At 34.1% G+C, this 25,133-nt stretch overlaps 1 protein-coding gene across 3 annotated transcripts in view; it reads left to right on the plus strand.

Annotated features, from left to right (window-relative positions):
• The window catches only part of LOC115450429 (diuretic hormone 1-like), a 34,199-nt gene extending 11,422 nt beyond the window's left edge, over positions 1-22,777 (plus strand). The window contains exons 2-6 of one of the 3 annotated variants that reach the window (XM_030178445.1): positions 7,797-7,829; positions 13,387-13,503; positions 15,620-15,715; positions 21,764-21,920; positions 22,344-22,777. In XM_030178445.1, coding sequence (XP_030034305.1) covers positions 7,827-7,829; positions 13,387-13,503; positions 15,620-15,715; positions 21,764-21,920; positions 22,344-22,387 — 417 coding nt within the window. In that variant the 5' untranslated portion in view covers positions 7,797-7,826 and the 3' untranslated portion in view covers positions 22,388-22,777. Of the gene's footprint in view, positions 1-7,796; positions 7,830-13,386; positions 13,504-15,619; positions 15,716-16,348; positions 16,490-16,702; positions 16,817-21,763; positions 21,921-22,343 lie in introns of those variants that run through there. The other 2 variants (XM_030178446.2, XM_037444258.1) reach the window with 2 other exon arrangements.
• Positions 22,778-25,133: the final 2,356 nt, after the last annotated feature.

Here is a 25,133-nt window from a genome sequence, read left to right on the forward strand (position 1 = left end):
ACAAATGAGTGGCGTGCGGGTTTAATAAACATATATTGTTATGATCACTGGGTCCCTCTTCTAATAATAATTTGCACTTTTACTCATCTTTTCGTCGGAGTTACGATAAAATTAACATATAAATGTTGCTTGTGACACGGGTGTGAACAATATAGAAACGTGGAGACACAGGGTTGCACAGTATTGTCGTTAAACTCGTTTCAAGCTTACATAAATACGACGTTTAGTACTATCTGTTAAAGAGCTCCAACAAGCAACCCAAGTTCATCTGCTCGAGACAGCTTAATGAGATATATTCTTTATCTAGATCTTTATTGTGATTAACTTACACGGAACATCTTATATTTATAAAAATTTTGAGATTGTGATTTCAAATTGTTGATGCTCCGACGTGGGTTATAAAAATTCTTGTAATATATATCTACAATAGTAGCAACATTAGTATTCTCTTTATACATAAATTTGGGAGTGAGTATAAAAACTAATTAGGAATTCGTATTACCTTAGGTTGTATCGGTTTCAACTGGTTGATTACTCCAATACGTAAGAATAGCCCATTAATCTCAACTCTTGCCAGTCACCAACGCTCAATTAATTCTAGTCGCCAGTAGATTTGTAACAAAATGAACCGAAAACTTAGGCAAGTAGGTACCCCGGCCACGTACTGAATAATATAAAACAAGTAGTATAAATGAATCATGGAAAAGGTACACTTATTGTATAAATTAATGCAATAAATTATTTGCTTTGAAATTCAAAATTAGTTTTGAAACGTCATTTTGGCAGCAGGTGGGATTACGATATTTTTTAGTTCAATTCAAAATTGTGAGCAACAAAGCCCATTTGTGTTTCTCACCTCTTACCTTTGAGGGGTTTATTAAAGAGTCGGACGAATCGTTAGGAGTTATTGAATAAATTACTTCGAGGTGATTAATTGAGTATTAATTACAATATCGTTTAGCACCCGACTTTGTTCTTACCGTCTGAAACAAAAGCATATTCCCTGTTAATTTCATTTAAGTTATTTTAGGCTTTTATAAAAATAGTAATTAGGTATAGTCTTTATTGTTTTAAAATGAATATTTTATTTCAACGCCTTTATAGTGCAGACGTTACAATTCTTAACTGCGGGTAACACTATGTTTGTAGGATACATACTTGAGATTATTTTTTACTTACCATATTGAAAAACATTAAAGTCAAATATGTAGACAGAAAGTTGTTTAATTTAATGACAATAGTTGTGTAAGTACACAACTATTGTCATTAAATTAAACAACTTTCTGTCAACACAACATTGTTATAATTTATGAATATGATGACATATAAATATATCTAGGAACAAAAAGGAAGCGCTACAAACTCCCTATGAGAATATCCGTAGCAAAATACGAGCCGCTTCGTAGACTCTATGGACTGAGAGTTTTGTAATGAGCTTACTAAACGAAAATATCTACCTACTTTTGTTGTAAAAATGCTTATTCATTTGTCATATAAATAGACTGGTTAACATGAATTTGAACGATAGCTATAAGTTATTCTAAAAAGTTGTCTAAATATGAAATATTTGTTTCGTATCGGAATTGTATAGCTATAAAAATAAATAAGATGTTAAAATACAGTATTTTTATGCTGTGTAATTATGTATTAATGGCAAATAATATGCAATAGCATGATTAAGACGTATAAACGTGTATTTGTTGTCATTTTTGCCAACAGTATACACTGTTGAACATTGTTCTCTTGATATGTTCATTTTAATGAAATTTCAAAGAAAGATACTTGTTTTGTACCGCGTTGAGTCACTTGTACCGCGTACACCACGGCGGCAAACGATCTTGTAACAGCCACTCCACATATTCACTTCACTTCACACTCAACGACACAATATTGAATTTATTAAAACACCAGTTAAGTTGAAAATTGAACGTACTTCATATATCCGAACACTGGGGAGTCTAATATGATGTAGGTGTGCTTTTGACGGATTATTAAAATTATTGCATGACCCTTATCAATTTTATGAGATGACGTCACAGCGATATTAAGCATAGCTTGTGGCGATTGTAACTAACTTAAACATGGTCTATTTGTGTGGATTTAGCTAACATCATGTTACGTCATACAAATTATCTTATTATAAACATCTGCCCACCCTAACTGTGAGCCTGCACCCTCCGTAGAGAGAGCTCATTGTATTATTTTACGCCCAATATTCTACTAAGAAGCTAGAATTTATACGGACATCCAATTGCGCTCATAAGGTAGAATATACAAGGGAAATGTAAGTATATAATTTAAATATTTTTTAAACAATTTCAACTTTATTTGTTGAGAGCTTTAGTTTTAGAACAAAACCGTAATTAAATGCCCCAACTAATGGGGCCACTGGATTCTACATGACTCTATATTCTTCTGTAGTAGTATTGATAGAAAATCAGCTATATTATTTTCCGTTCAGGAAAATTGAGAGTAAATTCCATTACGGCTCTTCACTTTTTCCGGTGAGGACTTTATACGTAGGATGTCCTAAGAAGAATAACGTCGAACTATTTTTAAAAACATCTTTTTTTATATGGTAGCACTTTATATAGATAACATACCTACACTTTTGAACGAAAATATTAGAATTTATAAAGTTTTTAACCATGTTATGTTTCTACTCAATTACTAAAGTGATTTAACACTATAATTTTGGCATTTATTACATCTTGTGACTCGGTAATGGAATCTACCAATTAAATCATTCTCATTTATGAAGACAGTGTAGACAATTCTGTTACAAAAATAATCTTGAGTCTTTAAAATGTTATTTCTGTTACTTATTTATTTACAACTTTTAATATATTTTAGTTTTTGCAGAAATTGCCTTGTAGAAACTTAAAACTCCTTGACCATTATTGCTTGGTGTATTCTCAGTGTTTGTCACAGCTCGTTACTATCGTAAAGGAATTTTGAAGTTGGTGGCACGTAAGTAATATGACGTAGACGTGTGCGCCCGATAGAGTAGTAAATTTTTATATCGTTGTGTATCCTGTAATATATTTAAAAAACGAAGCTCTACTCTCTATTAAATGCGATGATGTTTCATGATAACTAAAACTTAAAATAAAATAAAAAGCGTAACAATTTTGTGCGCATCTACAGATCGACAACCTAAAAACTTTTTGTCACACGCTTGCTTTGTGTTTACTTACGTAATTAATTTGTGAAGGACGTCACCACATTATACTGGCGTAATTTCTTAATGTGTGTGAGTTTTCCGCGCCCTTCGAAGATTGTAAGGTCACGTTCATTATTTTCTTGACTAAAGAGGCTCATACTCGAACAATGCAGCTTGTGAAGCCAATTGAGGGAATACGAATAGAATTCGAATGTTAAGCCGTTTTTGTATGATAGCCGCGACTCACCAGAGAATACCTTCAACATCTCGCAATTAAGGCCGCTTGATTAAAGTTTAGGAAGAGTATTCATACAGAATAATTATTGCATTATTCAGACTCAACTATGTCTGTTGTAGACTGTAATCTTTACTACCATAGGTGGAGTTTTAAATTATATCAGATTACTTTCATTTTTGATTAAATTTATTATACATTTTTCGTTTATAGCAATACGTGCATAAAAATAATATAAACAAACATTTCAAATACATTTCATTATTATTATCAAAGCTACATTAATGAAGCTGCATCTGAATTTCTTAATTATTGCACTGTGGCGGCCATATATCAAAACATGCATTAAACTTTTATACGAAAATGCAAACATTAAAATATGGCTCAAATACTGAGCTCAAACACGAATATTGCAGAGACGCAACGCAAAATATTTGAAGCTAAAAATCCCGAAATTAAGGATTAGAAAACTCATTCATATTTGTTATGTTAAGGTTAGATTATGTGCTATTGTGGATAATAACAAGACTCACAAAAGATAGCGAAGTGGCGAGGCTAAGCCAAAGGATCAACGATAGATGAGACGACACTGTCTTATCGTTGTTTTATATCTACTTATAAGAACTAAATTTTGCATTAACTACTAGGACAGGTAAGATTTATGGAAATTTATTTCAGCAAAGCTATTTAAACTAAGGTATTAATTACTGCATGTATACGCGAAGAAATATATTCAGTTTTAAAAGTACACAGGTTTGAATTATGCTATATAGACAAAATCGCCTATTATAATGCTTATGAATTTTTATGAATGATTAGTAACAATAGGATAATGTTATCAAAGATTTCTTTATTTGTTCCTTTTTTTTCTCAGTAATTAGATGATACAATTTTGAAGTCATTATAATACAGTTAATTGTTTTTGTCATAAGTCTAAATAATTATCTTATATTAAACACATTCAAATCTGCGTTATGAAGTTCAAATATACGACATGCCTGTTTTTATTCCAGTGCACTTGATGCAATGCTCGTATGCTTATGATTGTGATGAGCAACAAAAGATAGAAACGTACAGGGGTTGTATGCGAAGTGATATGACAAAAAAAAATAATGTGAAAGCGAGCAACGTCTATGCCAAGTGCTCCGCTTGCTCGTAGGCGTATGAACAGCCCGCTGCAGTAAAACCATGTAGATAAAATCTTTTTTGTTTGTGTTTGTAACTTCTACGTTTTCTACGTGTACATACCATTATACAGTGACTTATTATTATTATTATTATTGCCTTTTCCAAAATTTATTATCATTCTTTTTTGGATATTAACGTCGATGTCAATTAGTTAATTTAATAAAAACTGCTACGACAGACAACAGACGACAGAAATGCCATGTAAAGTCGTAATAATTTGCCCGCCGCGCTCGTAATATTTTTTCTATTATTGTCCACGTTAATAATGATGAATATTTTCAGGACAAATATTAATACCACGTTGTAATATTTTGGAGCTTAATAATTTGTAAATGTAAAGTCTAGGTGCGTGATAAATACAATAGTCATTTTTATGGCTGTTATTAATTTATTATGTATTTATTATTTATACCTACAGTTTTCACAAATTATGTGTAATATATTAGTGGTAATTTGCTTAGTGTTGGTATCAATATGATCGATTTGTTAAACACGCACGTACCATTTCACAATAGCAATACTGTATCTCACACACGAATCACGTCCGCCTCATCCAATAATTATTATGTTATTAACCACCCTGTAATATGATTGGCCGTATAAATACTAAATTAATAATATCAATCATAGTTCTGATGTGATAGCTAGCTAGCTAGATGTTGAATCTAATACAAACCAAAGTAGATTGATTTATACTCTTGACATTATGTTCAATATTGACTTTGAAAACGTTGTACAAAATTCGGTTGCACGGTTAAAACTTAGTCAGGTTTTGTAAAAATATTTTTGATGATAAATTATTTAATCGAATTTTCAACATAGAATATGAGCACAGGAGCGATGGCATAATAATATTGACGATGACGATTTTCTTAAATGTTATAAAACGGAAATTTGGATCGCAGTTTCGTTGACATTGCTTTGGCGATAGCTTTGTACATTTTTAATTATATTTCCTAATTTTCTTGACGCGTTTTTTCCTTTATAAGATTTTATACTGGACAAAAGACGAGCGCTCCTTTATTCTTTAAGGTACGGTCTCTCCCATCGTTCTCATAACTTTTCTGATTTTACGATACGGGGAACTAGGGCATACTTATCAGGTAAAATCAATGTTTTTCAACTATGTTATTAGCCTTTGTCCAGGAGTTGGATTAGGCCGCAAGACTGCGCCTTTACATATTACAATTTAACTTTTCGCGGTCGGTCTTGCGGTAAAGTTTACTATTAGAAATATTGTTGTGTTTACTTTAACCGACATAATTCGTATTTCACGGAAGAACTTTTATTTAACTAGCCAAATGTGTTGTTTGATAATTAAGGCTATGTGTCCATTTTCCGGATTCTATTAATTTTCGTAACATACTGAATAGGGAGCAGTAAAGTTGATCAGAATCAAACGTGATGTGGAATTCATCTGTTCATTTATTTGGAGTGGCTAGTGTTTGAGACGGGATCGATCAGCTGCTAGGGTGCCTACCAGACAAAAGCATTGTTGGCGATAATCAGTTTCGCATGGCCACGCTCCACACTCACTCACTGATTGCAATCTCATCACTGACACCTCAATATTATTGATGTTTAATTGGAATTTCATTAACCGTTAACATTCGTACATAAATTAATATAGTATTATCCCCGAGTAATGAAATATCTACCTTTGTTTCCTTTGTGATAAAATTTTACACGCATATCTCGAATACTTCAATCGTAGAAATCCATTTAGAAGGATACTTGGTGAAACAATGTTATTCATCTTATGAAATAAATTTAACTGCGTAATCCTCTACGGAGGAGTTGTTATTATTTTGTAAATGCTAAGGGAATAACATATTTTTCAACATTTCAATATTTCGGATGGGCATTATTTCAACCTCATTAGAATATAAAATAAATTATACTTTTATGACTTTTGATAAATAAAAAATCTTATAACATTGAAGTTGTATTCGTATCATTCTAATTATCTAGTGTATATTAATTAAACACACCGTATTTCAATGTTTTGGGCTTAAAGTTTGTAAAAAATATTTTTATGTTACGTGCACTCTTAAACGCCTTGTTATATTTCTGTACTTGATAATGGTATGTTCATGGCAAGTAAACTACGCAACTCTACATTATAATCGAAGATATGTGTTTATAATTTAGTTTACAAAGTGCTACGAAACAGAAATCAAAAGACTAAAACCAAAGTTTTCTAAGATGATGAAGACATCATACGATTGGTTGGGATTAAATACAAGTTCACCGAGAGAAGTTATTCAGTAGCTCATATGAATTGCGGAAAACTAAAATGTTTTGAATACGATAGGTAGCGAGCGTTTAAATTGGGTCATGTCGATAATTTCCCTTTACACTGAGAGAGCGACATGATAGCGAAAATTACATTACGATGCTTCCTACGAAAGACTCGTATGTGGAACGTAAGTGCTAAAAATCGACGCGGCTGGCGATCAACGGACGTTTTTTATGGCTCATTCACATTTATCTCTCAGAATAGATTGCACTGACGTTTTTTTTAATGTTGGAAATTGTACCTTAAAACATAGAATTTTTTAAAACACTTTAGATTTGACCGTCTTATCTCTAAAAAAAAGTAAAAAGTTGTATTTAACGAGACAGTTGCATATACATAGTAATAATGGTCACTTACTAAAGAACTGTACTTAATCGCAGCTGTTTAAGATAAAAAATATGAAATCGATGATATTTTAGGAACGATTTTTAGCCGAAGAATAAATAAATAAATATATACTAGTATAGGATTTTGTTACAAAAACACACCCATCTCCTATAATTAAGTAAAATATAGAATTTTATTCAAATACAGTAAATAGTAACAAAAAAAGTGTCGACTCCACAGTTAGATACAGTACCTCACGTTGTTATTTCGTCAGTATCACTTGTTGCCTCCGAGATGCTTTCGGACTCATTTACACGTAACGAAAATTTACGGATCATACGAAAGTTGTATTGATGCGAGGATGGAATCCTGAAATGATAGACGTTAAGATACCAAGTAGCTTGACTTTCTATAAGTTTAATGTATTTTATTTAAATTGCCAATTTAACCACCAGTTCGAAGTGCAGCCAGCACCGGCTAAATTTACCTTGCATCATTCCGAGTTTTATTAACATCAATTATTTCAAATTCCTCGACCTGGAACAATCAACAATTTTAATAACTCTAGTATTTGTTTGTTTCAGATTCCCCGCTACTTCCTTTTTTCTTCAACAATGGTAAGCTGGATATAATTTTATATAACATATAACAATCTATCTCATTAGTAGTTCTTGATTTTCTAAATTCTAAAAGCGTAGACTATACGCTTGTTACGCTGTTACGTCATATAGTTAGTAAAAATATTAGAAGTATAGTATCCATAAAATAACATTAGCTGAGTATAATTATAATCGTGATCATATTCCTTTTGTTTGGGCACTTGCTTTCTTTTGTTAGTCTTTGTTAATGTTTGAATAGAGTCTGCAACAATACACTTGTATTAGCACCATTATTCTCGTTCTTTCACTTTGTTATACGCATTACAATAAGTGTTTACAATTTTTGATAAGTGTTTTGAAATATTAACATAAATTAGGAAAATAACATTGACTGAATTTCTTACAGCTTAAGTCACGTAGACTATAGTGACATAGAGTTGTAAAATTATCTCATTGTAGAAAAGCCCTATGTCCTTAAATCGCAAAAACTATGTTTAAAGCACAATTTAAAGGAAATGTAAAAACGTTTAATAATATTTTTGGGTAATGACACACGAGAAATTGCGAACCATACTATACAGACAGAGTATAAGGAAGGACGGAAACGCCATGTGCGGCGTGCTTCCGGTCTGTAGCAAGCGGCTACTGCGATGTCAATATTTGTCCGTTCACGATGTACTGAACGTGTCACTTGTTGCTTTCAGCATTTCCTAGTTTTACTAAACTGATTGCTTTTCATCATATGAGATACTCAATCAACCTTAGGCCATTGTGTTTTCTAATTCTTCATTATCCGATAAATGTTATTAGGTTGTTAGTTAAAAAAACCGTTTTGAGCGCGTTAAAATTAAAGGATAGAAATACATTAGTAAACATTTACCGCAATATACGTTTTGCTTAATTAATAAAGTATCGCGTTGATGACAGAAGAAATTGGATTTGATTTTATTTAATTGATCTTGAAATTTCATTCTTCCATATTTCAATCACAAATAATACGATAAGTTATTACTTGTAAATTATATTACTCTTACCATTTTTAAATATTATATTGGTGAAAAACAAAACATTAGTCGTTGTAACACATTGACTGATTACTTTTATATGATTTAATTTTAGTGAAATATCGTATTGACTTAATTTTTTATATACTCGTAAAAAACGAATTGCTTCAATAATTACTCGCCCATATATAATGTTTTATATTCCCGAAAGAGCAAATTATATTAAGGAAAAAACAGATAGTCGTTGTAAATCAAGTCATAAGTATAAACTAAAATTGTAATAAAAAAGGACAAACTTATGTCACGCAATAATATTATAGTAGCCTGGGGTCATCAGGCATTTGTACAAAGTGGCTTATCTAAAGAAATTTATTACGTCCCACTACAAGCAATTCAGAGATTTTGATTAAATAGAACATTTGTGTCATTCATTGCCCAGTGATATTAGGAGCTTTTTCGTTTACTTTTTTTGCTATTTACGGGCAATATTTATGTTACGAATTTTTTAGGTTACTATAAAAAGTGTAGGTATGTATTTTGTATCATGATAACATAATTTAACCTACATTAATCCTCTTTCCATATAACAGTATTGTCAATCTATATTGCTGGCCCGATTTCAGAAATATTATAGCAATATAGATTTGCAGTTTATATAAAAACAAATTATGGCACATCGTGCCCAAAATAAATTGCCTTGTAAATTATTTTAAATCTAGTAGAGCAGTATGCAGCTGATATATATTATAATATAACCCCAGACCGCGAACAGATACAAATTTATAGGCCTCACATAATACTAAATTAATACGTATTTATGTTGTTATAAGAGTAATAAAAACTTTTTTAGTCAGAAGTAAAATAACATATATGTTTTGATAGTCAAATAATTTCAAGGTACACTGGACACACTTTGAATATAATAGCAGCTTCAGAACTGCACAATAGACAATGTTTTAGGCTCACAAAAATGACGTGAAACAACTGCCTTTTAATTTGGTGTGCACATTTACGTTTTAAAAGCTTGATTTTAATAACTCTACGTTCAACGACCGAACTGAAATGTGAGATATGAAAGGCAGTTTGAATTTAAAAAATTGCATAGTTTCAGTCAGCCGACGTAAAATATTGTTCACGTTATCAGCATCATTTTAATTTTTCTACCAAGTTATGAATCCTCTATACCATGCTACAGTCGCGCTAAAGAGGAAAATAAGCATATGAAAAAATAAAAGGATTTAAAAAAGGAGTTTTATTTAAGCGGCTGAGCGTTGCAAGCAAAGACACGATGCTTAAAATGTAATCTCGACAGAAAAAAATTGTTGCACGCCGTCTTTGGGTTTACTTTTAATGTTGTTTTGGATAATAGTTAATTCTTTCGAACGTTACACTTTAACAATGGAGATTTATAGAATACTGTGCGATTTTATACCATAGAAAAAACATAATTTAAAAAATTTGATTAGCTTCTCGCTGGACGCGTGTGTTTATGCTAAATGAGCGGAGTAATTACGTGTCCACACTTAGTACCTGTTTGTTCACGAGAGTTTATCGCAAGGGCCAGGTGGCCAACCATAAACAACGAAAGTTTGTCGAGTTGCCGAGACGGATCCTGTCTAAATAGACCACTCTCGTTAAGTTAAACCGTCGAACAAATTGCGATAACAACTTCAATAACAAATTACATTTATTTGGCAAGTATTTTGTGCTATAAGCACAATAATGTAATTTATGTAATGTAGCATATAATCCTTGTCATTACTATGATAAGAATAAATAGATGATCATGTTGACACAACTTGTTGACGCATTTACACGAATATTTACAGTCGGTTATTAAAAAATCTAATTTTCTTACACGATTAAAAATTAACATATTTTTTTTTATAAAACAAAATTTTATCGGCCTTAGATTCTAATCAGACATAAACGTTAAAAGCTAAGTAGTAAATTCTTGCCGCTTTTGTAAACAATGTTAGAAATTATAACTATAATATCGATTAATGTGTTTAAATGTACGCTATAGTTATATTAATTACATTTTCGATGCGTTATTGCACTAAATAACTGTAGATATGATTTAGTAACATAGTAAAAGTAATATTTTAACTTAACCACATATAAATTGTTAACATGTGACAATTTTTGGTATTACATTATACAAAAATATAATATTTATTCTAACTAACATCACTTATAATCTAAACTATTTGATATCAGAGACTTATTTATACCTCTAAATACTGATAATTTTTATATTTATGTATTTTTGACTCATAAAATTATTAAGTATTTTAATTATCAATGTTCTATTTCAATTCTTTATTATATAAATTTATAAATTCCTAACACGCATCTGCAAAACTGTTGCAAAATAGTCTATGCGTATTTATAAATTGGTTTGCTCAGCGCTCATTTCCCTTTGCTACGACGGGACATTCCTTTACTCTATGTTTGGTCTGTAGTGTCTACCGTCTCGAGTTAACTATGCACACACAAAGTATTTATAGCCAACGTTCGACTTAACTACAAAGTAAATTATTTCACGTAACAACCGGTATAAGCTAAGTTGAAGTTTGCCTTGCTGATATTTAGGCAATGGAATTCCAGAGAAATTTGGCCTGTAAGTAAGTACAGATAATTTTAGCATAAATATCATCGAAATGCGGCTTTGATGTTGAAGATTTGTTCACATTGTGATCATTATAACAAAAAAATCTTGTTCGCATGTCTTGTTATTGTGCAATTTTTTTAGTAAGACGAGCGTCCGCATGTCATTTCGGGCTTCGGAATAATTGTCAGCTCCGAATGTGGAATAAATTCGCATACACCGCGCCGCATTCCACCTGAGAATATCTGACAACCAGAGGCAGTCATTTGGCGGATTGAAGCTAGGAATATTTTTAACCAATAGAATATTGGTATATTGAATACTAACACGAAATTTATATTTCTACTATGGTGTGCTATAATTACCAAAGTAGGGCAAAGATGAAACGTACTTTTAGCACAATACTATTAATTGATCTATAATTATTTTCCTAGATTGGCTCAGATTACTCGTTGTGGTTTTGCTGGTAGGGAGCAACAGAAAACAATAAATATGTATGACTCTCTCTTTGTTTCGCGTACCTTATTTTAATGACTGGCTATGATAATATTTATTCTTAAAGTGCAATATTTTCTAGCCTAACCAAATTAATACATAGAGAAGGTCAAAGTATAATCTTATTGCGACGGAAACTTGGTTGCTTTGTACAAAAAATATTGCATGTGGCTTGTACCATAGAATTTAGCTTATACAATGTATCTTGTGAACGGCGGCTAGCGCGTGGGGTTTCAACCAGAAAGGAATAAAAGTGAGCTCTTGAATATGCATGGGATCATTTACCAAAAATGCACACTACACACCTCGGGGCCTTTCGTAATCAAAGCGAAAAGTGAAGAGTCACAAACCGATCGACCGCTCGCTGGCACACACTGTGGGTTAAAATTTTAATATTCATTATTTGGCCGATACTTACAACTCAATATCCAGGTATACGAATATTCTTCATTCTATATGACCACGGAGATAGGCAATGGTATATTAACTAACTATACAACATTTAATCAAAGTTACTTGCGTTTCATTTCGTGATACTGAAAAAGTTAATGTGAATATATATAACACAATTCCAATGCCGGATAAATCGGATGTTTTTTCAAATCGAAACACGTTACTCAGTCCACCTAGGATTAGGTAACTATTGTTTGAAATATGCACAATGATTTCAATTTCAATTTATTGTTCAAACATTGACAGTAGAAAAACTAAACTACAAGAGACTATTGTGAAAATCTCGTTTTTTTTATACTGACATTATTGATTTCCATTTTTTGCATTTTTTAATACCTATAGGTGTATTATTATAATATTACCTTGTGCTATAGTATGTATTTTCAATTAACAAGGTTTCTATACAAAAACACTAATGGAATTAAAGCTTAACATGTGTGTAATATTTCTTTCTCATTTCATATTAAGTTCTCAGTAACGCATTCTTACAATAATAAGTTGTACAGAGATTTTATTAACGACATGCTAATAAACTATAATAAGAAATTTTAGACTCACTATGTGATAAATTCCTATTTCACAGCTCAGGTATTACACAGTAACCATGTCTAAATATAACAATATTATATTCACAAAAACAAGATTGGAACACGCGCGGCGTTTCCTTTTGAGTTGTCGGGTAACCACAACCACATGCACCATGAAGTTTACTATAATTATAGTTACTCCGTCGTCTTTGATCTTATGAGATTAAATATTGTTTTGTTATTAATTTTGCTTCACATTAATTATTGTTCTCATGTTATGTATAATTGTTATTATATTGCAATCGTGTATAAATATATGGAATTGAAGATCTTAAAATGAAGGTGTCACTAATAGTTGATACATTCCCATCATATCTTTTATACTTTCAATTGTATTAGTAGTTCATTAGTGGCTTTAGCAGCTCCATCAGTTTTATAGTGCTCGAGTAAAACGAGCTAATAACATAACTTGTGTTTGTCACCAGATGTGGTGGGCTATCTGGTGCGTGATGGTGGTGGTCAGCAGCGCGGCGTCGGCCGCCCCTGCCCCTGATTCCGCTCCCATGGACCTCGTGCAGATAGACTCCGCCGGACCTGATGACGTTAGTCGCATTGTTATTGAAATAGTTTGGTTTATACTAATATTTCTGATGTGTATTCCAAGAATCGAAAGCTGAAAAATATATATCCTATGCATAATCTATTTTACAAAAGAGCAGAGGACGGAATTTCATTTCTCTCATTTCTTTATGTTGTCGGTGACTTCCAGTTATTTTGATATCTATAAAACAAAAGAAACCGAAATCCTTTTTTTTTTTTTTTTTTTTTTTTACGTAGTTAAATCGTCAGTTGACTATCTCCCGCCTTGGGATGGGCGGGAGAGCGTGTCAGACTTTTACTGACTAAGAACCTACGGTGTTCCCATCCTTTGCCTATGTGCCTAGGTCCAAGATCCGGTGGCATTGAGACCTAGGCAGGCACCGGCCCTAAAGGGCCCCGCAAATTATGCTGACACTGCTCTTCGAGGCGCGCGTGGAACACTACGCGCCGTACACACGGGCCGTTAGGTGTTTCGGGCGACGAGCTACCCAATGCTCGTCACCCGACGGTCCGCGCCTATGGAGGCCGACGATCCTCAGCAGACGTTCGACGCCCGCGTCTTGTGCGTCTGCCGTGGCGGATGGGACGTTGGGCGCTTTGGCGCCGTATCCGTTCCGCCACCTCCTTTGCGAGCATCACGTCCTCGCAGAAGGAGGTGACTGCGTCCCACCCTCTCTCCCCGGAGCATGGCTTCTACCAGGCCCCGACGCGAGAGGTCTCCGCCACCGATGGCCGTTGTGAGAACACGGCGGTGCTCAGCCCAAACTGGGCACACCTCCACCGTATGCTCCACCGTGTCCTCCGGCCGATCCGTACAGTAAAAACATGCGGGCGTATCCTCCACCCGGATCCGATACAGGTACCTGCCGAAGCAGCCGTGACCGGTCAGTACCTGCGTCGTCCGGAATGAGAGGACGCCGTGACGTCTCGTCAGCCACACCTCGAAGAGGGACTTACCGCCGCTATCGTGGCGTGCCCAGCCAAGGGTTGCGATAGTCGTTGTCGCCATTCCGCCATGAGGTTCTGCCGGAGCTCCGTCCGCCGCGCGGCAATTTGTCGCGGTAGCGGAGCTACGCCCCGGCTCTGCGCCTCCCCGCGCCACACATACAGTGACGCTAGGACCTTCGCCTCGAGACCCCATGGCGGTAGTCCGGCAAGGAGGCCCGCCGCCTCGCAGGAGATCGTGCGGTATCCCCGTATCAGCCGTATGGCCATCGCTCTTTGTGGCGCGTTCAGAAAGCGGCCTTGCCGCCGCGCCACAGCTGCGGACCATACGGGGGCACCGTACAGGGCCATGGACCGCACGACTCCTGCGTAGAGCCGCCGGTAGGGAGCATTTAGCCCCCCCAAGTTTGGCAAAAAGACGCCGCATTATGCAGGTGAATTTTACCAACCTGGGAGCCAAAAGGCGGATGTGCTCCTTGAAGTTCCATCGGCTGTCGAGGACGAGTCCCAGGTACTTCATCGTCGACCCGACGCCGATGTGAACCCCCCCTGAAGAAACCGAAATCCTTACGTCGATTTATTTACATTAACTCGGACAAATTAATGCAAATATTTGGTATCACCATTCTTTACGCTATATGGATATTTTCCGTGGAAGGCAAACGATGATATTTTTGTGATGTATGCTTTAGTTGCAAAGTCCCACGAGAGTTACCCCTCGATATAGACACTATCCGTGTTATCTATTTCCGACAATCTTGTACCTTCTCATTTTAAAGAAGGTGTAAAGTATAATGCTGAAAACATTTCACAATGGCTATCAGGAATGAAAATAAAATATTATCGACTCCTTATAAGTCAGATAATATTTGTAGAAAATAGTCATGTTTTCGAGTGCTCTCAGTATATATACGTTGTAAAATTTAAGGAGCGCATAATTTCCAAGACCCGTTTACAAGTTTATATAACCGATAGCTGTCAGTGTTGCTGGTATATTGGTTGTAAAATGTAAGTTTTCTTACGTACTTAGGTTGAACATGATATTTGGCTCACACAAACTACTTCGCGAGTGTCGAGGACGGAATTCTATTAGATTTACTCTACATGATGCAAAACTACCGACTGTAATGCTTGATAAGATAGATTTGTTTTCAAAATTCTATCATTTAACAGGAAAGCCTCGGATATGCAGTATCATCTTTGGAAGGTCGTTATGGTGCCGAAGCTCCCTGGCTGTACTTGCTCGCTGAAATGCCCCGTGACTCACAGGTAACAAGAAATATTTGATTGCTTACAATATAAAATCGTAGCGAGTATACACTAAAACGAAACAATATCAGCAAACGAAAAGAACTAACCAGATAAACTTGTATATGTTTTATAGAAAGAGCCTTAAAAAATGTGATATTACATAATCTTGATATTATTTTCCAAAACAATAATATCTAATTTCCAAATGTACCTACGCAATAATTACTAAGTATTCAAAATTATATTACCACGAAATGGTTTGTACAACTTTAAGTTGCGATTTTAAAAATGAGTTGAAAATAGACCTCAACAAGAGCTAGCGGTCTGTTATTTAATATCTACTGATATTTTTGTTTTTGTATAAAGTAAAAAATTCTCTTTGTAATTAAGTAAACAAATTACTGGGCCAATTAGAGCCGCCGTCGGGTCCACTAACGATCGATAATGGTTAAGGTGCCACAGTTAACGCCGGGATTTCCGTTTCAATACCGTTGCAAGTATTTCATCAGTTTATTCAGTGTAACTGAATACCCAGCTTTATTGAACTACTGTTGAATGTTAAATTATTTATTTGAAGTCGACTAATTAAAGGGCAGTTTGTTGCTTGTATTTTAATCTTAATGATGAATAAAAACAAAGCTGTGTGCGAAGGTGGCTAGTAGCGGAATGCCGCCGCGCTCGCGGCGCTCTTTCTCCGTCAACCCCGCCGTGGATATCCTTCAGCATCGCTACATGGAGAAGGTTGCGCAGAATAACAGAAATTTCCTTAACCGAGTTGGGAAACGAGGTTAGCATAATAAGTACACGATACAGATAATACTCAATATACTGTTCCATATATAGAGTACGTTAAATATTGTAGAATCAACGGTAGACTTGCATGCAAAATTGCTGTCACGGATGGAATAAGCTAAATAGATATTTTGCAAAACATTTGTAGATAGTTGAATTTGATGTCATGCCATCGAGTGATACCTTAAATAACTTTAAAATTGTTTTTTGTAGATCAGTGGAGGAGCTTCTATGAAAACTGAAGGGGTAATGCGAGATGCTACTGACCTGCCGTCCTGTGATCGACTCGAATCCACTTACGTTAAGATTATTAATTTATATTGTCTTCTCATTATATTATTGTGATAGGATATGTTGTTAACTGTATTTATAATTAAATAAATCTATGATTTATGAACCGTGGTTTCACTAAAAACAGCTTCACTTAAAATTTTCGTACAAAACTAATAGATTTATAAGCTGCAATAATCAATTTAATACTATTGTCGATGCATTTTTTTCTCCTCTTGTACTACTGAAATAAAATATTACACAATAATATACACTACAATGGTAATAACTGTTGGAGATTGTAACCTTCGTCGTGACTTATTATTTTTTATATGTTCTATTTTTAGAACTAATTGTATTTTGTTTGCCATAGTTACTTCCCTTTTAGTCCGAAATAAACACTCATGTCAATAACATCTTTTTACTAACTTTATTTAATTACTAAGAACATATACCATATTTACAACACGTTATCAGCACGAACGCTTAGTTCTTAGTTTTTTCACGTTATTTAGTAAAATAAAGTTGAATATATTTTTGTGTGACTAGGAAATAGTAATAGTCTGAAAATGTCACATGAATCTGGAGATGTTTCGAGTATGAAAAATTCCCCTGCGTCGATCACATCTTTTCCATTTCCTTGTTTGAGGATAAAAGATGGATATCCGACTTGGAAGTTCAAGATGCGAAATTACCTTATCCATGAGGATTTATGGGAAACAATTAGTGGATACCGAGATGGAGACACAACCCATGCCTCTACAAAGGTACGCAAAGACGCAAAGGCATTAGCAAAGATATGCTTATCAGTAGAAGGTGCAGCGATAACCCATATAAGATGTGCGAAAACTGCATCTGAGGCATGGACTTGTTTGCAAAAAGCCTTTGAAGATAAGGGAATAGGACGAAGATTATTTTTGGAGCGTAGACTGTACAGGTTGAGTCTATCAGAGTTCAAAAATATTGAACTATATATTAACGCAGTTATGTCAACCGCACAGGATCTTGCGGATATTGATGTAGTCATAGAGGACAAGTCTATTGCTGCAATACTTTTGGGAGGTCTAACTCCAAGGTATGAACCTCTCATTATGGCTTTAGAAAATTGCAATGTAGACGTGACTACAGAGTTGGTGAAAACAAAACTGCTTAATGAAATGTCCAAAGATGTGGCTACGTCATTAGACTCTGTTTTTCATGCGAAGAAGAAGCCTAAGTCAATGAAGAAGAATATAGTTTGTTATGAGTGCAAGACACCTGGACATAAGAGACCAGACTGTCCACAGAGAAACAAGAAGGAGAAAGGCAATGCGGTAAATACCAATGATACGATATTTACAAGTCTTAATACTTCTGGAAACCCAAGAAAGGACATAATTTATGTAGATTCAGGTTGTACTAGACACATGACTTCTAGACGGGACTGGTTTCAGAATATCTCGATACAGAATCAAGGTACTGTTACTGTCGCAAATGGAGAACAGATTAAGTGCTGCGGAATTGGAAATATTTCAATAAACACGCCCGAGAACGTGGTCAACAATATTAGTGATGTTGCTTATATACCAGATTTGAAAGCTAGTTTGTTATCTGTATATAAAACTGTTGAAAAGGGTTTTATTTGTGTTTTTGATAAAAATGGATGTAACTTTTATAAATCTGATACTTTTAATTTTACAGGTGAATCTGTTGCTCATGCCTCGCCCTGTGGTGGACTGTACGTTTTAGATGGAACTGTAAATGTTTCCGAGAATGTGGCGGATAATTTTTTGACACAAGCTGTGCACTCTGGTTGTCAGGATAGTTATCAAATATGGCATAAGAGGTTAGGACATTTGTGTCGTATAGGCATGAACCAACTGAAAAATCACAAGGTAGGTATAAAGTATACAGGAGTAGATAAAACTAGTTGTATCGCTTGCGTGGAAGGTAAACAAGCAAGAAAACCTTTCAAAAGGTTAGCGTTTAATAGGGCTACTTCCCCTTTGGAACTGATCCATATGGATTTGATGGGACCGGTGTCTACAACTTCTTTTCAAGGAAATAGATATATGTTGACAATAGTAGACGATTATACGCGAAAAGTGTTTGCTTATTTTATTTCTTCTAAAACAGAAGTCAAAGATATATTTTGTGTGTTTCAATGTTTTGTTGAAAATCAGTTAGATAAAACAATTAAAGCAATTAGGACTGATGGAGGTAAGGAGTTCGTGAATAAAGAGTTTGTTGATTATCTTGCTTCAAAAGGTATTGAACATCAAACAACGACGCCTTATAGTCCTCAGCAAGTTGGAGTAGCGGAACGCACCCATCGTTCGGTTACAGAAAAGGCAAGAACGTTGCTAGCTGAAAGTTCACTACCGAAAGCATTCTGGGAAGATGCATTCCAAGTTGCCATTTACCTTAAGAATAGGTCTCCTCATCGAGCCTTAGGTGGACAAATTCCTTATGACAAATGGTATGGACGAAAAGGTGATCTTAGCCATCTAAAAGTATTTGGTTGTAGAGCTCTAGTCCATATACCTTCGTGTCACAGGAAGAAATTAGATGTCAAGGCACAGGAAGCAATTTTCGTCGGTTATTCTGAAAATCCAGGCACTTATATTTTTAGGGATCCTGCTAACCCACGAAAAGTTATTATATCCAGAGATGCAACCTTTTTTGAAAATTGCTTTACAGCGCTAAAGCAGAAGCAATCTGTCGCACAGTCAGAATCTATATTGTTATTTGATGAGCAAAAGAGATTGAGTCTGAGTTTGATCATGACTGTCAATTCTATGACTGTGATGAGAGTATCAGCCCGGCGGCTGAAGCAACTTTACCAGTAAATCTAGAAAGTGCAAAAGAGTCAGTGACTCTGGAAGAGCGAGAGTCTCTCAGTGACTTAAGGCTGCCTAGTGTGGAAGAAGTGACAGCGAATTTGGAACAGGAATCGCACCCTGAGCGCAGATACCCTTCCAGAGACAGAAAAACAACAAATTTTTATAAAGCTTACAATACGTCAATGGTAGATTCTAATGAACCTACGACATATTACGAAGCTACTCATGCCGATGATGCTGATAAGTGGCAACATGCTATGGTTGATGAGTATAGTTCCTTAAGGAAACTCCATACATGGAATTTAGTAGATAGACCTAACAAAAGGTTATACCATGTAAATGGATTTACAAAATTAAAAGGGATGCTTATGGTAATATTACCAAGTATAAAGCGAGACTCGTCGTCAAAGGTTTTCATCAAGTTGAAAGTGTAGACTACAAGGAGACGTTCGCACCAGTGATTCGTCATTCTTCCCTCCGCACGTTGTTTGCGATAGCTGCAGATATGAAGTTGAGAATGAAGCACTTAGATGTCGATACAGCTTTCCTTAACGGAGATTTAGAAGAAGAAGTTTTCATGGAGCAACCTCTTGGTTTTATTCAAAAGGGTAAAGAAAACAAAGTTTGTTTATTGAAGAAATCTCTTTACGGTCTTAAACAGGCACCGCGAGCTTGGAATAAAAAGTTAAATGAAACGCTTTCTAAAATAGGTTTCATAGGAACTCCTTCCGAACCTTGTGTGTATACTAAACTTTTTGGTAAAGAACTTGTAATATTAGGAATCTTTGTTGATGACATAATAGTCTTCTTTAATTCTGATTTGACATTTGACACTGTCAAGAATGATTTGTCGAAATATTTTTCATTAAAAGATCTCGGAATACTGAAATGTTATTTGGGACTACAAGTTGAAAGTGATTCCGAGAGTATAAGGTTGAACCAGCGAAATTATATTCTTTCTATATTAGAAAAATTTAATATGAAGGATTGTAAGGCCGTGGATACTCCATTAATTAAAAAGAATATGGAAAAAAGAATGGATGGTCAAGTCGGTGAGTCTTATCCTTATCAAAACTTAATAGGATGCCTCATGTATCTAGCGGTAAACACACGACCAGACATCGCTTACGCCACGAGCTATTTAAGTCAATTTAATACGTGTTTTACTAAAGAACACTGGAATGCTGCTAAAAGGATTCTGCAATACCTAAAAGGTACCCTAAACTATTCATTGGTTTACAGGAAGAATAGAGAACCTTTAAAGGGTTTTTGTGACGCAGACTGGGCAAACTGTCCAATCGACAGAAGGTCATACACCGGTTATGTTTACAAGTTAAGTGGAGGTCCAGTATCATGGGAATCCAAGAAGCAACCTACTGTTGCGTTAAGTTTGGCCGAGTCAGAATATATGGCATTAGTGTCTGCCACGAAGGAAGCGTGTTACTTACGTCGGTTTATATACGAGATAACAGGTATACTTTGTTCAGTTAACTTAGCTTCTGACAGCCAAAGTGCCATTAATCTTGTTCGAAATCCTGTACACCACAGCAGGACGAAGCATATAGATACTAGGTTTCACTTTATTAGGGAAAAGGTATCTAATAATATTGTTAAGTTAGAATATATAAAAAGTAACGATATGCCTGCTGATGTACTAACGAAGGCCCTCGGACCTCTAGCACACAAACGATGTGTAGTTAACTTAGGTTTAGAAACTTAATTATTTTATTTGTTTTGTTTCTGTCACAACTGCGATTAAGGGCGGCTGTTGGAGATTGTAACCTTCGTCGTGACTTATTATTTTTTATATGTTCTATTTTTAGAACTAATTGTATTTTGTTTGCCATAGTTACTTCCCTTTTAGTCCGAAATAAACACTCATGTCAATAACATCTTTTTACTAACTTTATTTAATTACTAAGAACATATACCATATTTACAACAATAACAATCATACACTTCACACAAATTGATTAAAATCAGCAAATAGCATATTACAAGGAAAAAAACTGTATACTGCAGAGTTTAAAAGATACAAACATGTACTAGAATTACATAGATATTGTGAATTTTGAAGCCCTAATATGAATGTGCAGCCGAGTTTTAAAATATTATATTAGTGCCAGATAGGGTATTATGAATTTTTGAATGGCTAATACGAGTGTATTGATGGGGCGCGAAGATCGGCAGAGCAGCGGTGAAGAGGCGCATGCCTTCGCTGTCCATCGACCTGCCCATGTCCGTGCTGCGACAGAAGCTCAGCCTCGAGAAGGAACGCAAGGTGCACGCCCTGCGCGCCGCCGCCAACAGAAACTTCTTGAACGACATTGGCAAACGAGGTACGGACACTTATTTGGAACATTTAAAACACTCTTATTATCAGAAAATGACTGTACTACTTCGCAGTATTGCCTCTCCCTGGACGCGTGACACATTGGCAAAAAATATAACGTAACAATCTGGAAAATAAAGTTTGTAATACAAGCACAAGACAATTACGTCGTTGCCTGAATATTATAATTCATTTAAAACCGCTACACTGTCTGACTTTGCTTTATCTTATGTTCTATGATTTTCAATTAGAAGAATGGTATCCATAATAATATAATTTTTTTCAAGTGTACTTTATATTTGAAGTAGTTCAAAATAGTTTGTCCAGTTTTTTTTTTATTTTAAGATCTTCTGTTATGTCAATATAGTATTGAAAATTAGTTTTGTTTTAACGTAGTGACTTCTACTTATTATGTTATCATTTCTTGCAGGACTCCAGTGGTCGCGATCGGAACAGCCATCCGCATACTACTAGAGCCTGTACTATTATAGTTTCATGTCCCTAAAAATGTTGATTAGCTCGTAAAACTGGTAATATGTCGGAATAAATGAATAACCATTGTACACTTCATACGATAAAAATGAATATTTAAGTTTGGCGTAGTGATAATGAATTTTAAGAATTGTATCTGTATTTATTAATAATTGATAGCAAAATTGTGAAAATATATTAATAATTTTGGGCGATTTAAGTAATCATTATTAATTTATTAGAATTGCAGCTTGTAAATTGTACTTCTATTTATCGCAATAATATGATTTACTCGTTGTCATAATTAAAATAATATATAATTATTTGTTTTAGAAAATAGATTTCAATTATCATCTTTGAATGCATAAAAATGCAATAAACAATCGTTGATGAGTTCACTGTTTTATTTATTATCTTAAAACCTGTGTATTCCATATTTTTTAAGGCCCCTCTCCAAGCAAACGGCCTTGAGCAATTCATTTTATACTTAGCAACGCGTGAGATACAGGCGGGAATGTGCAAAGATTTAAGAATATTTTTTTTAATGCTAGCTCTATTTAAAAATATTCCTTATGCAATTAAAAACCTAATAGTGTTACAAATTAAAAATTGCACTTTAAGAAAAGATGCACGCAATCAATAATTACAGTGCCATTTTCAATATGAAGTTAACCAAACATTATTTACATTATAAAAAACAAATAAGCAACCAAAGTAAAGATATTATCGACGGTTGAAAGGTTAATTGTCTTAAGGGATATATATTTTTTAAATTTGATCTAATTTAAAATACATAGAAAAAAGTGCTGATTTTAAATGTGTATGAAACTTAGTATCGCAAAAAATGTCGTTAAAGTCAATTAGCCTTTAACCCGTCGATATATTACAGATATATCTTCTCTGGTTTCTTTTTTTCTATATGTATTATATTATATATTTCGAATAGACTTCTAACATGTGGTTAGCATGTCATTTTACTAGTGGTAAGGCCTTAAAAAGTAAAACGTCAAGGTCGAACGATTTATTTTTAATAAAGGTACTAATAAACTGACAAGATCGTTCTCTATAGTTCAAGAACTTATTTTTATAGGAGTTTCGAAAACTATGAGTGTTGTTGAGTGTTGACTTTCTGTTACGGCCTTGACTATAGCGAAGAATATCCTAAAACAGTAATGTGATGCAGGTCAGGTGCTTTAGCTAAATTAAAAACCTATTTCCATATACTGATTCTTACAAGTTCTAACTCAACAGCTTTATTCAATACCTAATAATACGATAATCAGATTAAATAAATATTGATTATAAACAGTATTCAAGGTCTTTGTGGTGTCGAAATTGAAATTATTATCTATTGTGTTTATTTTGTTTATTATAATAATTATAATTGCTTTAGTTACTCATGGATTAGAGCGATATCCCAGCTGTATTTAGATTTTGGTCTCGCTACCAATCCAAGGTTCTATATACCTACCTATATTATTATTCTACTACTATATTAAAAAATAGTTACGTCGTAAGATAATTTCAAGGCAATTTCTTACCTTGATCTAACGTCTTATAATATTAAATAAATATTGTATATTTGTTAAAAGTAACGTAGAAATAATTAATCAGATTTGAATGGAATTGAAATCTTTGTTTTAAACAGATTGATTGATATGATAAAAATAAGTGTATTTTGTGAGTTAAGTGAACAATTTATGTTATAAACTCTAACTTATTCTCATTATGGCACCTCGATTGTATATGACCTTTACAAAAAATATGTTCCCCTATACCCAGGCTAATAAGAAGAAATTTCAAGAATAAGCGTAAACAAAGTAATGAGAATTTTAAAATATTTATTTATTAGAATAAGGTATATTTAAAAAGCTCAACAACTCGGTTTAATCAAGATAGCATTATTGTGCCACAAAAATCTAGTAAAGTGCCAAGATGCACTTGATATTCGCATAATTAGTAAAATGTTCAAACCTTCCGCATCGTCCCTCTCCCTCATTCTCTATTCCTATCCTTTAAAGCTGGGAAGTAGGATGGTATTTATGAAGCTAATACAATCTATGAAGTATCCAGAAATAAATTTAAAGGAAAACAATAAATTTAAAAACCGACAATCTCTCCCATTCACATCCGGGAGAAATGATCAATAGTTACTTGAAAAAAAAAAGTATATCATGAGGCTTATTCTGTTCTCATTTCTTTTTGCTTGTTTTGTTTGGTAAAAATTTAATTTAATATTGTTTTATGTTAATTAATCTTTACAGTTTGAATTTCATTATTTTCTAAAAAATTATTGCCATAATAACCCCCGATCTTACCTTTAACCTTTTTGCTTCCGTCGTATTGAAAATACAACAATAAAAATCAAGCCACTTATTTTATTGGTAGTCTTAGACAAAAATGCATTACCATGTAATTTTAAGTCTATGTTAATTGTTGCTTTTAATAGAACTGTGTCTAAAAAGTTAACTAAAAACTCAAATATTGTACCCTTTTATCACCATACAGTAGCCTGATCCATGAAGCGGGACAAAAACCCACTAATATTATTTCACGGCGTATATTTCTGAACATTGACGGATTCCCTTGGAGACTATATTGCAGCATACGAACTATTCTAAGCAAGGAATATATGCAAAAGTAATCCAATTAAAATGTTCTAGAAAGATCAGATATGCTTAGGATCCTTTGTAACTACATGTGCGTTATTCATGCTTATCTATACTATTATATAAAGCTGAAGAGTTTG

The sequence above is a fragment of the Manduca sexta genome, chromosome 28 (genome assembly GCF_014839805.1).
Source record: "Manduca sexta isolate Smith_Timp_Sample1 chromosome 28, JHU_Msex_v1.0, whole genome shotgun sequence".
Taxonomy (NCBI): Eukaryota; Metazoa; Arthropoda; class Insecta; order Lepidoptera; family Sphingidae; genus Manduca; species Manduca sexta.